Source organism: Takifugu rubripes, chromosome 3 (assembly GCF_901000725.2).
Source record: "Takifugu rubripes chromosome 3, fTakRub1.2, whole genome shotgun sequence".
In the NCBI taxonomy this organism is placed as follows: domain Eukaryota; kingdom Metazoa; phylum Chordata; class Actinopteri; order Tetraodontiformes; family Tetraodontidae; genus Takifugu; species Takifugu rubripes.
Window position 1 is genome coordinate 12,583,702 of NC_042287.1, and position 13,597 is coordinate 12,597,298.

General features: G+C 48.5%; 1 protein-coding gene across 4 annotated transcripts in view; it reads right to left on the reverse strand.

The window, feature by feature from the left end:
* dock3 (dedicator of cytokinesis 3) overlaps positions 1–13,597 on the reverse strand; it is a 32,373-nt gene that overhangs the window by 17,855 nt on the left and 921 nt on the right. For all 4 annotated transcript variants that reach the window (XM_029834147.1, XM_029834149.1, XM_029834148.1 and 1 more), the window contains exons 2-12: positions 9,347–9,430; positions 8,598–8,638; positions 7,056–7,111; positions 5,204–5,300; positions 3,750–3,898; positions 2,497–2,581; positions 1,265–1,306; positions 466–620; positions 310–391; positions 177–237; positions 1–93 (exon numbers count right to left, since the gene is read on the reverse strand). The exon at positions 1–93 is cut by the window's left edge and continues 55 nt beyond it. In XM_029834147.1, coding sequence (XP_029690007.1) covers positions 1–93; positions 177–237; positions 310–391; positions 466–620; positions 1,265–1,306; positions 2,497–2,581; positions 3,750–3,898; positions 5,204–5,300; positions 7,056–7,111; positions 8,598–8,638; positions 9,347–9,430 — 945 coding nt within the window. The remainder of the gene's footprint in view (positions 94–176; positions 238–309; positions 392–465; positions 621–1,264; positions 1,307–2,496; positions 2,582–3,749; positions 3,899–5,203; positions 5,301–7,055; positions 7,112–8,597; positions 8,639–9,346; positions 9,431–13,597) is intronic.

The following is a 13,597-nucleotide window of genomic DNA, read 5'->3' on the forward strand; positions in this document are numbered from 1 at the left end:
AAACGTCGCTCATGGCCAGGACAGCGCAGCCGTAAGGCCGCCTGTACTGCACGTGCGGCGGGCCTTTCTTGGAGTCGTTCAGCAGCATGCGGCCTGGGAGCAAACAGGGTCAGGATCAGTCTAATCCATGACGCCGCCACCAGGAGACGCTTCTGTACTCCGGTCGTTTCGCTTACCAGTCCTTATGACGTGTGCAACAATGTAGAGGTCTTTCTTTAAGTCTTTACTGCTCAGGTCCTGAAGGGAGGAGACAGGAAACGGATCAGACTGAGCCTGAGTGACGATGACCCGTGTCTAAAGCTACGCTACCGTGAAGAGGGCGCAGAGACGGTCGGCTTTCTCCGGATTCTTCGGGCCACCATTTTTGTTCAGCCTCACCATGAACTTCTCACTGCAAGACATAAAAGTTCATGCTCTTAGACTCTCTGCACCCTACAGAAGGCTCCATTGGGGGCGGGGGGCTACCTGATCTGTTTGGCCTCGCGGGTGTCGTATAGAAAGAAGAAGACATCGGCGTCCTCGCTGATGCTGTTGTAGGTGAAGCTCTTCAGGTTGATGAAGAGGTGATGCGACACGGGTACACGGCAACTGTCACCGTGACGCTGTCTCGCGCTGTCACCCTGCGAATAAGGACGAGAGTGAGCGCTCGCAGGACTGCTGCTCGCTACGTATCAGATCACGCTAACGACCCGATCGAAAGAGTGAAGGGTTCGCAGATATCTGATCCTTTTTTTAACGTTAAAAGTTGCTGCTAAACAGCCAAAAGGCCGCTGGAGGACAGGAGTGTGAAAAATGTGTTATTTATTTGGTATTTTCTCTCTAAATGCCAAACCACAACTAAATAAATCAGAGGTTTAAAGAGGGATGTCAGGAATGAAGAGAAAAGCCAGGCAGGAAGATGCAGAAATGTGAAATATCACATCTCCTCCTGCAGCTGTGTTGCATCCATTTGTTTTATTTCCATTATAGAGCAGCACATGAAGTGTGTGTGTTCCTGCTATAGTCAACACACCCCCGCAGCGTTGGTGTAATGTTCTTTTTTAATGTTTTTAATCGAGCACAGTAATGACACCTGCTAATTTAAATTTTATAACAAAGCTTTTAGCCAAACGGGCTTTCAGACTGGTGCAGCGAGTGAAGTGCAAGAAAACGTAAAGAATCCAAGTCATCAGTCATGCACGGAACTACTTTTGGAAAATGGAACAACGAGGGTTGGAGAGGGCGTGGGTGTTGGGTCTAAATGTGGTTTTCCATCAGACTTTACCTGGTTTGTGCTTTGCTGACCACAGTGTCTGCTGGAAACATGCTAAAAAGGGAAAGAAATATCAGATCAGTTGGTCAGTTCTTAACTCTTCCCACATCTCATCACCGCCTCAGCGAGGCTTTCAAATCTGTCTGTGCCAAGTGGCTGCGGCGCTTCCACAGCGGCGCTAACTGAATCCCACATGAAGCCAAACGTGAGTGTGTGGGAGAAGACAAAGCCAGCAGCGCCCACACACACCTCTCTGCGCGGCAGCCTGAAAGAACTCCTCTACTCCCCTACACGGAGCGGTGCCAAGCCCTCCGCCGTGCCAATAACGAGCTCACTTTCATCACCAGAGTCAGTGGTCCTTTTGGCACGGCTGAGCGACACCGTTGTCTCTGGACAGGGCATTTAGCGCGCAGCCATTGCACGCGCAGAGCCGAGAAACGTGGCAACGGGATGAAGGGATTGGGGGGGGGGGGCGGCGGGGGGGGGTGACCGGAGAGTGTTTTGATCAGCATATGGAGCTTCGGCTACTGACCGGAGAGGATTCCCGTCCTGCAAGACTCCAGCAGAAGATTTCCTAACATCTGTGCTGCCTTTCTAAAATTAGCTCTGATTCAGCATGTGTGTGCGTTTGTGTGTGTGGGTGTGTGGGTGTGTGTGGGTGGATGTGGGTGTGTGTGTGTGTGTGTGGGTGGATGTGGGTGTATAGGACCAAATGTCCTGCATCACATGCGAAGCGTGATTTATTTATGGGAGTGTGCCTCCAGTCTGTTGGGGTGGGGGGGGGGGGGGGGGGGCTTAACTCAGCCAGTGCTTAAATATGCAACATATTTAAATAAAAAAAATCTAACAATTAAATATTAATTTGTGTGCATTTTCCTGCAGTGTCACCTGGACCGTCAGGCTGCATCATGTCCGCGTCGCCAGCGAGGGATCACGTGTGTGGAAGACACGTGCGTGCAGGGAGGGGGAGGCCCTCAATATGGTGGCAAGATCAGCACCAACATGTCCCATGAGACAGCTTTAATGGCTGATTGGTGTTATCTCGCTTATGGATGGTTGGATAATTAATATATTAGCAGGTCCAACAGCGCTGCGAGGAGCAACAGATGGACTCTTTAGAACAAACATGCTGCAGGAACGACATTTAATTGTGTTTTTATCCTTCAGAATTGACACGTTGGCATGACTAATTCACGGGGCGCCACTGTGCGGAGCACTTTGAAGAAGAATTCCACGCCACTTACCAGTTTGTACAGCTCTGATATGCTGATCTGATCTGGATCCACCATTTCAAACTCCTTTCTGGGAACAAGGTCTAAGCCGAGGTGCCTGCGGAGAGACAGGGAAGGTTTACAAAGGATGACAAAGGAGACAACGACGGGAGGGGACGTCATCGGCGCTTCCGTGGAAACATGATCAGAAAACAGAATGTCCGGGAGTGAAAGCCATTTCTAATGAGTCAAGAACAAAGCCGGAATCAATTCCAAAATCAAAGTCATCCGACGTTGCCTTGGACGTCCCGTTCCATATTTGTGTGAAGTTTCAGGACGAGCGCTACTGTGACTAGTTGGTGCATTAAAGGATTTGTTTGGGGCAAACGTGTTAATCTGCAGCAGCAGCAGCAGCTTAATGAAGGCAACATGGAGCAGAAAACACCCACATACCAGCACCACAAAAGCTCAGCAGTAAACAACAACAATTTCAATATAACTGCACAAAGGCGACATGAATTCCCTCAAATTTGGAGGCTTTCATTTCATCCAATAGGTGAAAGTTTTCCGCATTAATTAGCTAAATGATGTGCGGCGTGATGCAATAGTCTGTATTTGTGAGACACTTGGGGTCACATGACCCCTAGTTCGAAAACCACCAGGATGATTCCGCTTCTTCGCTGCGTTCCGTGTTCTTCCAACAACTGCTCTGACTCAGAAGCGCTGGTGCACTCGGTGGCGGCTGCACCTCCAGCGCACGCTGTCAGATACTCCACTGTACCCGGTCGCTCGCCGCACAGGCGCGTGGCCTAAAATCGCAGAGCGCCGCGATCCTCTGACCATGAAATTAGATCAGGACAGCTCTCAGGTCAGCGACAGTGAGCGCTGACCTCATCACATACAGTATTCCAGCTCTTCTGGGGGCTTTAATGTTTAAAATCATACTAATGACGCTGCCAGTGTCTTCGGGGATCCCACAGGCGTAAATCTCCCCGTCAGACTTTTGCGTCTTTATCTCCGTCATAGCTGAGTTGGGTGGAATTTGGTACGTCAGCACCGTGACTTTACAGCTCCTGCAGGGGGGTGCGCATTGACTTTAAGCCGCTTGAGATTCACTCATCTGCTAAATGACCATGAAATTCCAACGCCGAGGATTCTATTACACAGCCACTCATCCGGCGTCGGAGACGTTTCCAGCGCCAGAAGATCAAAGCAGTGCTCCGTAGCCAACAGTTCAAAAACAAAGCAGTGTTTTAAGGTTTCTTTTCTCATGCATGCACACTCACTCATTGCCCCAGTCAAGCCGTACAGTGATGTGGCGCTTGATCTCACGGGTCTGGTCCTGGGCGAGGTGCCCCTGGATGAGCTGCCGACGCAGGTCGATGAGCTCGTTCATCACGTGGCGCAGCTTATGGAACAGGTCCACTTTGTGTTTCTGTGGGAGCAGTGACAGACCGAGTTAGGCTGGGCGACGCCTCCTGATGCTCCATGGGTTGATGGTCACTAAGAAGCCCAGGAAAGTAAAAATCAAAAACTGCAATATTTCTTAGCTTGGCTTTGCCAGTTGGCGCTGTTAGTTTCGGAATGGCGGAAAAATGGAAGAGAACAAAGATCTAAAAGCTGCACACTGAGACCACTGAAACCAAACTAATCCTTCGCAGGTCTCCTCTGACCTCCTAAAGGTAGTAAAATACTGCCGCGTTCCTCACAAACCAAGGACAGCGCTTTTCATTTGGGCCCTGTCTCTCCTCCAACTTTTCTTCCGGGTTTGTTTCCACTAATGGAAGATCAAACACCGGCATGGAGCCCGTGTACGTTTAATGAGGATAAACAGCCGGCGCTCCTTCTCTGGGGCTGCTAGCTACAAAACAAAACAAAGAATTCTGTCAGGGTCTGGAGAAGAGATGGTACCAGACATCAGAAACATCAGCATACGTCCGTTTAGGTCACTCTGCTGTGTGTGTGGTGGGGGGGGGGCTTCCATTTAGAAATAGCAACAATGGAAGGACGTTATCAACGCTTAGCTAACGTTGCATCTTATTATCAGCCAGGCAACAGTGACATCATGGCCCACATCGCGCGGAGGGTGAGCACCAAAACAAGCACGGTTAAATCAGAGCTTCACATTAGTTGAGCTCCAGAGGAAGTTACATCACCATGCCGATGCCCCGGGCGGCGTGTTCGCTGAGAGGAGTCCTCAGCAAGAGGTTATGTAAAAACCAACAGCCATCTCTGCAACGTATCCACGCGGCTCCCCGACTCAAAAGCCTGCTGAGCACTTCTGTCCGTCCTGCAACCCCCCCCCCCCCCCATCTGAGGATTTAAGACGCTGGAGTTTTACAGTCGTCGTCCTGGGCTGGGAGTAAAAGACCAGATATTAAGATGGTGCGGGAAGGGCAAGCGATCAATCAATAACGAGGATGGCGCGGCGTGAAATTGCACGTGACAGAAGTGTGTAGGGGCTCGACTGTGTCCACCATCTCTGCTCATACGGAGATGTTATATGAGAATTCAAGATGACAGTCTGAGCAACATGCTGAGGGGAAACATCTAAGCTGTCGTGGTATATTTGGGCTGTATCTCCAGATATTCGCCACTCTTGCTTGCAGAGCAGGTAGAAGAAAGACTCCTTCAGCATCAACATCCCCCTCCCCCTGAGGAGGACGCAGATGTAAACAAAACAGGACGCAGTTTGTTTTTCCTGTATTGTCCCAACTCCTTTGGTGCTGCTGCTACTAACCACATAAAGCTGCTTCCACAAGACCCCCCATTCCTGCAGCGTGGAGGTGGTCTCTGTGATAATCGGGTCCTCCAGGGGCACCACCGTCTCACACAGCCTAAAGGAGGAAAACATGCACAGTATGAGCGCACACGTTAAACATGAGGGAGGTTTTTAAAAATAAATAAATAAATCTGCGTTATGTGTGATGGCTGCGTGCGGCCACAGGGGGCGCTGATGCGCGACAATTGTTGCTATTCCGCCTCCACCACGAAAAGGCAGAGCAGAAGCTGCGATGGTGGCAGGATGAACCTTCTCTTTATTTGTCAAATGAGAAGGTCACGCCATCGCCAGATTCTGGTGCTGCGCTAGAAACAAAACAATAACGGCCGCGGTCACAGAATGTGGCCCCCACAGTTTGCTGAAGGTGTTAGCTGAAACATTTCTTTTCGGAATTGCATGTGTTTTTCTAAAATCACAGTCCGCTCACAGTCAGTGTCACCGGCAACTGTTGGTTTTATTGGTAAACGCCAGCAAAACGTAACGGAACTCATTTTTTGAGCACAGGACAATAAAGGAATTAATAAAGGAAATAACCGTAGCGTTATTTTTGATTAACTCTACGGCACAATCAGAGCTGTGATGATTTATTTATACATATTTTCTTTCTTTGCTGTATCTGCATAATTACTGCTTCTAAAGGAGTGCAAATTATTCCAAAAATCTGCATTTAAACCCTTTGCGCGCTCAAACCCTCCAGATGTTTAGAGAAGCTCCATCGGCTGCTTTTGTGCCGTGATGAGATTATTATCGATCGTTATTGGGTGTTCTATTTCTGATTAATCTCATTATTTGAGCGGGAACTGCAGCACTCGTGCTACAGCGCCTTGCTATCTTTTAAAGGAGCCATCAAGCGACACAGGATGAAGAGTAATGAGGTCTTCTGCGGCTGCAGATAGGGCTGGAGAGAGAGCACTCCCAGCATAAACCACAGCACACATCCTCTCTGTAAGAGCTTGGCCGAGGTTAGAAGACCCGTCTGTGCCCGAGCTCGACCACACACTGCAGACGCCTCAGTGCAACGCCGCGTCCCCGCACCTCCATCCATTACAGAGCGAGCGTTTGTCTGTGGCAGATTCTTTAGGAGAACTACAGATTGTTGGGAGTTTCAGCTCATTAACTCGATTAGATAGCAAAGCAAAACTCCCACTGTGCATTTCCTGGAGTGGCATCGCGTCGATTTCCAGCACTTTTAATTGTCTGAGCGCAAATGGGAGCCCTGATCTTCTGCAGTGGAAGGTAACGACGCTGCAGGCTGCCGTCTGCAGCTTCAGCATCAGTCACATCCCAGCTGCCTGCTTCTGTCTTTGCCTTTGTAATCTGGCCATGCTGGTCTATTGTGACAGGAAGTGAAAGTGACCTCCGCGCGCCAGCTTAGACGGAGAAAATAAAAGGGGGGGTGGGGGGGCTGTTGTGTGGTCTGGACGGTCACAAACCTCCTGAAATAAATCAGTTTACCCTCCCCAATGACAGGATTTATTATTTAATTGAAATAAATGGGCATTTATACAGATGACGTAATATTTCTAATGGGAGAACGGAGCTGAGCAACCGATGAGGAATATTTTAGTTCCTGACTCGAAGCTTGTCGCAACGGGAATTTCCTGATGATGGCGTTCCCGTTCCTCATGTTTTGTTAGCGTAGCTACAGGCATACAAAAGTCAGTGTTTTTTATCTACAAACTTTCTGTTTCAGCTATACGTAGTGGTGATTTGGTGGTTTTTTTAATGGAGTATGTGTAAAATTTCAAAGGTCCTGCCGAAAAACTGTTTCAAAAAGTTGCCTGGTTGCATCTTTTCTTGTCGCTCTTACCCTCTGTTGGTCACTGTCGACTTCTTCAAGTGCACATAGCTGATGGGGAAGATACCCTGTGGGCAGAGGAAGGTCAAGTGAGCGGCTGTGATGGGAAACATTCGCCGTTCTCAGCACAGCGCAGCCAAAATGTTCTGTTCTGTCTCACTGTTACGCAGAAAAACAAACTCTGTGTTGATATTTGCACGACAAAATGAGATTTTACAGCTCGTTGTGCGAGATAACACTTTCTGTGTGCGCATTCTGCCAATTCCTGCTAATCTGCGAGCTAATATTTTCTCCCTGCAAAACAATGTTGCGCATGAGCCCAACTGTGGCTCGGCTTAACGGGGAAAGGCCGCGAGAGCCCGGCCGGTGGCAGCCGACATCCTCCCCGGTTCATCTTTCTTATTCTAATGGACCAGATGTGAAGAGCTGAATACAGCCAGAGAGAGAGAGAGAGAGAGAGAGAGAGAGAGAGAGAGAGAGAGAGAGAGAGAGAGAGAGAGAGAGGAGAGAGAGAGAGAGAGAGAGAGAGAGGAGAGAGAGAGAGAGAGAGAGAGAGAGAGAGAGAGAGAGAGAGAGAGAGAGAGAGAGAGAGAGAGTATGGGGGCGAATGAATGTGGGCTGCTGAGAACATAAGAAAGGGAGGGGTGTTAGCAAGTACTGTAAATAGCCCAGGAGAGTAGAAAAGGACAGCATGTAGCCACTAACACCTACATTTGCCAGGATGGGACAGCTTTTGTGCTTTCTTTCACCCCTATCAGCGGCATCGCCTCGGCCTCTGACATTTGGATCTAAAGACTGGACACAAGGGTGGTCCGACCACCTGCTGCTCGCAGGTTTCTAATAATATAGCTGCTATTTATGCATCTTAAGGCGTCTGACTTTGTAGGGGGGAGGTGGGGGTGCGTCAATGGACTCTATTATGGATGCTCAGTCTTACAGATATGGTTGCATATACAATAACCATTTACTGATCCCACTATTATTGATCCCAGTCAGCCGTGATGCCGTAGCGTTGCCGTGGACATTGCGAACTCTCGCTGCACATACGATCGCTCTCTCTCTCCTGTGCTAACTTTCAAAACTGTTTTTGTTTTTTTATGGCTGGCTAGCTAAAAGCAGTTTAATAACTTCACCATCTGCTGCTTTAAAGAGAGCAAATCTGCTACACGGAGGGTCCACAGTAATCCCACACCAAATCGTGTCTTTCTGTGGCGATATCAGTGCGTATTTATGAACAATCCAGGTCAGGAGTTTTCTATTTTTGTCAAAACAAAGCTCCGTTCAATAATGCAATCAGTCATTAAGGTCTTTGTTGTCTAGACAAAGTTATTTCTGGGACGCATCATCATTCACAAATATCAAACCTCTGCCCAAAAGCAGCGCTTCGTGTCCCGGCTCATTGCTGGAGTGCACATATAGATTGGGATTGAAGTGGGTGTTTTATTTACAGCGTGTGTCGTGTGTTGTCTTGTTGCTGGGATGGATCTAAAGGCACCACAGTCGCCTGCAGCAACCAGAAGATGCCAGAGCAGTAATTTATGCTGTTATAATTACCTTGATCGAAGGCTTCTTGGTGGAAAAGCCTCTGTACCAACCTGAAGGAAGAGTCAAGTTCACATGAGATAATAATGCACCAGAGAGTAGAGACGACCGGAACGGAACGTCACAATTTTGACTTAAATGTGGAGGAATCGGGAATTCTGGCACTGCCTTAGTGCAGCTCTGCTCCATCTGAGGAAGCTTGAGCGCCGTCTGTTGTCTGGGACCTCACGTTACAGTGTGAACAGCGTTGAAGCAGGTCGAGTTCAAGCTCTCGGCTTTTCAAATTTTGAAATTTTGAAATTTGTGGCTTTGAAACTGAAGGATGGGTAGCAATTGCTAATATGACACCAAGTTGGGCTTTCTTTTTCTAATTAAATGCTTTTATTGTGAAAGGAAAGCTGAAAGGAAAAGGGTTAACCATGTGAGAGGAAAAACTTTTGTTCTAACAAAAGTTGAACAACATGCTACAGACATGTAAAAAAAAGCATCTTTTTAATTTAAATATAAAATATCAGCCTATTTCTAATAAAGAATGGACGTACGCTCTTCGGGTTGTCTAATTTCAATATGTAAACAACAGCTGAAGCTTTTCCATGTTGGAACCTGAGCTTAGAAATATAGAGACTATTTTAAAGGCTGGTTTTATTAGCTTTGGGATAAAAGGCTCCCACAACAGCTGAAACAAGGAAAATTCCCATATAAAACACAGCACAGCTGAAAATACCGGCCCTCTGAGCCGCACTTCCTGTCTCGCGTCTCACCTTCACTCTTCTCCAGGATCTGCACGGTTTCGCCGATCTCCAGGACCAGAGCCTGACATATCGGTGAGCGGAAGTTGCAGATAACTAAAAATACAGAGTCAAGAAAACACTGGTTACACAGAAACCAGATACGTTTGACCCGAATCTCCGATATCATCCCGACAAGGGGAGGGGAGCTCAGTCCTGCGCTTCCTTTCTGACCCGTGATTATGTTGTGCACTCGTTTGTCCTCTGGGGCTGCAGCAGCACGTTTAATAAGCTGTTTGCTGCAAACATCCGCCCGTGGTGTCACACAGGAACCTCTGCTTAGTAAACTGTAAACAAGCTCCCGCCCTGAAGTGGGGAGTCATTTTAATAAGCAATTAATTCTTAAGCGGCCTGATTTTTGTGCGACGTTAAGTTAATTAAACTGCATCCCAAAATAGAGCCCACACAAAGTGCTACATGCTATGGCTAAACGGCGCTTCACGACGAGTCAGCGTCAGCGCAGAGCAGAGATGCCCCACCCCACCCCCACCGACACCGTCACCGCCATCACCATGGAGTTTGTTTCTGCGGGAAGTTAGAACACGCAGGGCCGAGTGAAAACAAACTTGTTTAATACCGACGGTGCTCTGCCGACAGTTCTCAAAACCTACAAACGTTGGCCCTGTGAGGAGCGCTTGGTGTGAATCATTATGCTAATAAAGTAGCCAGGGGACCCAGTGAGGGGGAGGACAGGGGGGAGGGGCCTGAGCTCGGAGCTGGTGCCTGTCTGAGGGTGGCGAGTGCCTAGTTCCTGTGCTCGGGTAACTATGGCAACAGTCTTCCAACTGGAGGGCTTTCTTCCTCCACTGTAACTGCTGCAAGGATCAGAGCCTTTTAAGGGGACGAGCTCGGGGATGCTGCATGGTCGTGTGATAGAAGGATAGACTTAAAGAGGCTCCTTGTCACCTTATCCAGACCCATTTCCCACACGGGGCTAAGCATTTCCCATTCGAGTGCCCCGCACTTTAATCGCCTCTATTTCATTTGAATTGCAAAAGCTGCACTCCGGCCGGCTCGAAAACCCTCTAGTGGGGGCCCACATCAGATTGTGATGACACCGGCAAGTTGGAGATGGAGATGAAGTCATCACAGAGGCTGACGTATGACAATATGTCATCGTCCTCCCTCACAAAAACCCTCCAGCCCTTCATACTCCTCCACTGCGGCTAAAAGCTGCAGAGCATTAGCATTAGCATACCCTGGCAGCGCGGGTATCGACGGTCGTCTCTTACTTTAACATGTTGATCGTAGGATGTGCTGGCAAACGACAACACTTCCACGCAGCAGCGGCTCATCGGTCCAGACTGTTCTCTTTTATTTTACCGCGTTTTTCTGAAAGCAGGAGTTATTACATGACACAGGCGTCACACAATTAGCCAGCCCGTTTGAACTCCCGCAATGTTACGTGGTACCAGTGGCATCAGCGGTGAGTCACCTGACCGAGCTGCGGTATCTGATGGTTTGGAGGCGTTAACGTGCTTCTGAAACGTACACGTGTTGCCCCACAGCTACAAAGCATGATGGAATTAAGGAAGGAAAACGGGAATAATGTAATGCTCACTGCTTGGTTACGAATTAATGAGCCCGGGGGTGTTCATGAAACTGCATCCGAGCGTGACCTTTGACCTGCACATTCTGTACATGCAGGGCCAAATGACATCAGGCGTAGTTTTGTTTTGAAAAATAGATTTTTTTGTCAAGAGATGGGAGCATATTGTGCCCCCTCACTGATGATAGGTGCTGTCTTTGGGTGAAAAATGCCTTTTTTCTCAGCTCCTGGTGACCTTGCTTTAGAGCCACTTACAGTACAAACAGTACTGAAGGGTGCAGCGGCCCCCTGGGGGGAAAATATTCCACGAAGCGAGTTGAGATGCCATCAGAAACCTGCCAGCTGGACAGTAACACCATTACAGTTTATAAGTTACCTGCTCCCCCCCCCAGAGGTGGTAATGCCACAAGGAGGATCATTAAAGAGGGCGTCGCGGCTAAATGTTAGCACTGAAACGCCGTTGCTAAAGCTAAAGCTCTCGCCAGTAATGTGGCGCAAGCACGCAGACCACCAAGGCCCCGTTTCCTCGGCTTCAGCTCTCATGTCCCAGTTTTCGGGAAGTTAAAAAAAACAAAAAAACGCTTCAGCCACTGAGTCATGTTCTTCGGCGTGACTCGAACACCCCCCCACCCCACCCAGCACCAGCGTCTTGCTAACCTAGAGATTACTGCCTGTGACTGGGAGACTCACGACCCTAAAACAGTGTCATAGAAATCTAGGCTACTCAGCTGCAAGCTGATGAAGAGGATGGCGATGATGGTGATGACGGGTAACGCGTGCAGCATTCTGAACGTGCGTCGTGCACGTGTGTGGAGTTCCAGGGAGAGTCCGTGACTAAAGGACTTTTCAAATCAAACTGAGCAACGTTCTGAGCCGTGGGAGATTAAAGTTCAACTTACAGCAAAAGCCCACAGAGTAAAGCTACTTTGAGCTCTAAAAACCTCTCTAATCCAGCTCTCAGGTGAACACGAGCTCCAACTTTTGTCCTGCAGTGAGCGTCTGATCCTGGAACTGGGCGCTCCAGGTAATGGAGGCCCAGTTTGCCCGGGTGCTTGGTGCCTTTTGCGTTTGAGCCGCGTCCATGCGGCCGCAGAGGGAGCCAGGTGAATCATCTTCTGATTCTCTCTCTGGTGCGGGCTCTTCTTCCCGTCAGGGCTCATTCCAGGAAAGTGCAAACGCGTCCTCTCAGTAACGGTGCTCAGGAAAGGGTGAGTCAATGACTCGCGTGCAAATAAGAAAACTCAATCTGAGAACTGCGCCAGCGGAGCCCACGCTGGACTAAAGACAGAGGGCTGAGTTGGACTTTTCTGCATCAAAACCTGCTCACATTTGGTCCGTTATTGAGGGTTTTATCCATTAAGTATTCATTTTAAAGTGCTATTGATCTTAAACATGAGATGCTAGTGAGAATGCTGCAATATGAGCAAGAAACAACACAAAAAACCTGTCTTATTTATTTATCTGTTATTTCCAGCTTAAATATTAAATCTTACAATCACTTGCTGGTAATTCCACTATTTAGCTTTAATAATGTGCTCTAGTAACGTTAATAAAGTCTCTAACTTAATCAGATTTCTGATTTAATAAACACGGGGGACACTGGATTCCTTTTCTGGGTGCTTCAAAATTCTGCTTCTTGCCAAACAATTGGCAAAAATGATTGAATTTGAGGCTTTTCCAGAGTGCAGCAGTCTTTCCCCCCCTGTTTGCCGCTCATAGGGAAGCCATTAAACTAAAAAGTTTTTTAAAAAAAAGAAAAAGAATATTCAATAAAAGCGAAATCAGATGAAATGGAAGGAATAAAAGACAGACGGCAACCGTCAGGGCTGGGGGCTTCACCCACACTGATATCACCCGTGTATGTCATATAGGGTGGGGGGGTGCTCATATTAACGGCGTTTTTATACCAAGGTACAGTATGTACTGAGGTAACCGTGCACAGCATCATCAGCACCGGTCAGACCGCAGCGCCTGGTGATGCGGAGGCTGCGCCGAACTGTTGCTTCATCACGCAAAAAAAGAAAGAAAAAAAACCCCTTCTCTCCTCCCTGTTGAAACCCCGCATATGATTCAAAGACAGCCGTGATTCTGGATCAGGAGAAATGCCACGAAGCCGCTGGGAACGAAGCGTAGATATGACGCTGGCTGAGGGCGCTGCGGTCTTTATGATGCCTGCAAACAACGTGCATATGTGTGGGCGTGTGCGTGCGTGCAGGGGGGTCATGTGCACGCAAGCATGAGTAAGTGTGCAGGAATTAAAATATACAGCATCTGGACATGACTCATCCCCCTCTATAGTATTAGGAAGTACGCTATGGCTGCGGTGGTTGGAATCGGAATATCTGCAACTCGATTTTCGGCCGTTTTAACAGAAACACACTGCGTGACAGTGCTGCGTGACTTCTTGTTGTCTCGGGCCCTCCTAAAGAGTGCCGTACAGAGCAGCCACTGCCATTGCAGCAGCAGCTTCTATCTACAGGTAGACTCGGCCTCAAACAAACCTACACCTGTTGGAGGGACGTAGTCACGACGCCCCCTAGCGTCGCCGAGGCGCATTACCTCCCCCCTCCCTAACGCGCTGGCACGGCGAAAATATTTAAATTGCACATTGACGCATTAGATTATAACAAAACCTCAAATCTAAGGGTGTGAGTTTGATCATAAGCGACGCCCGG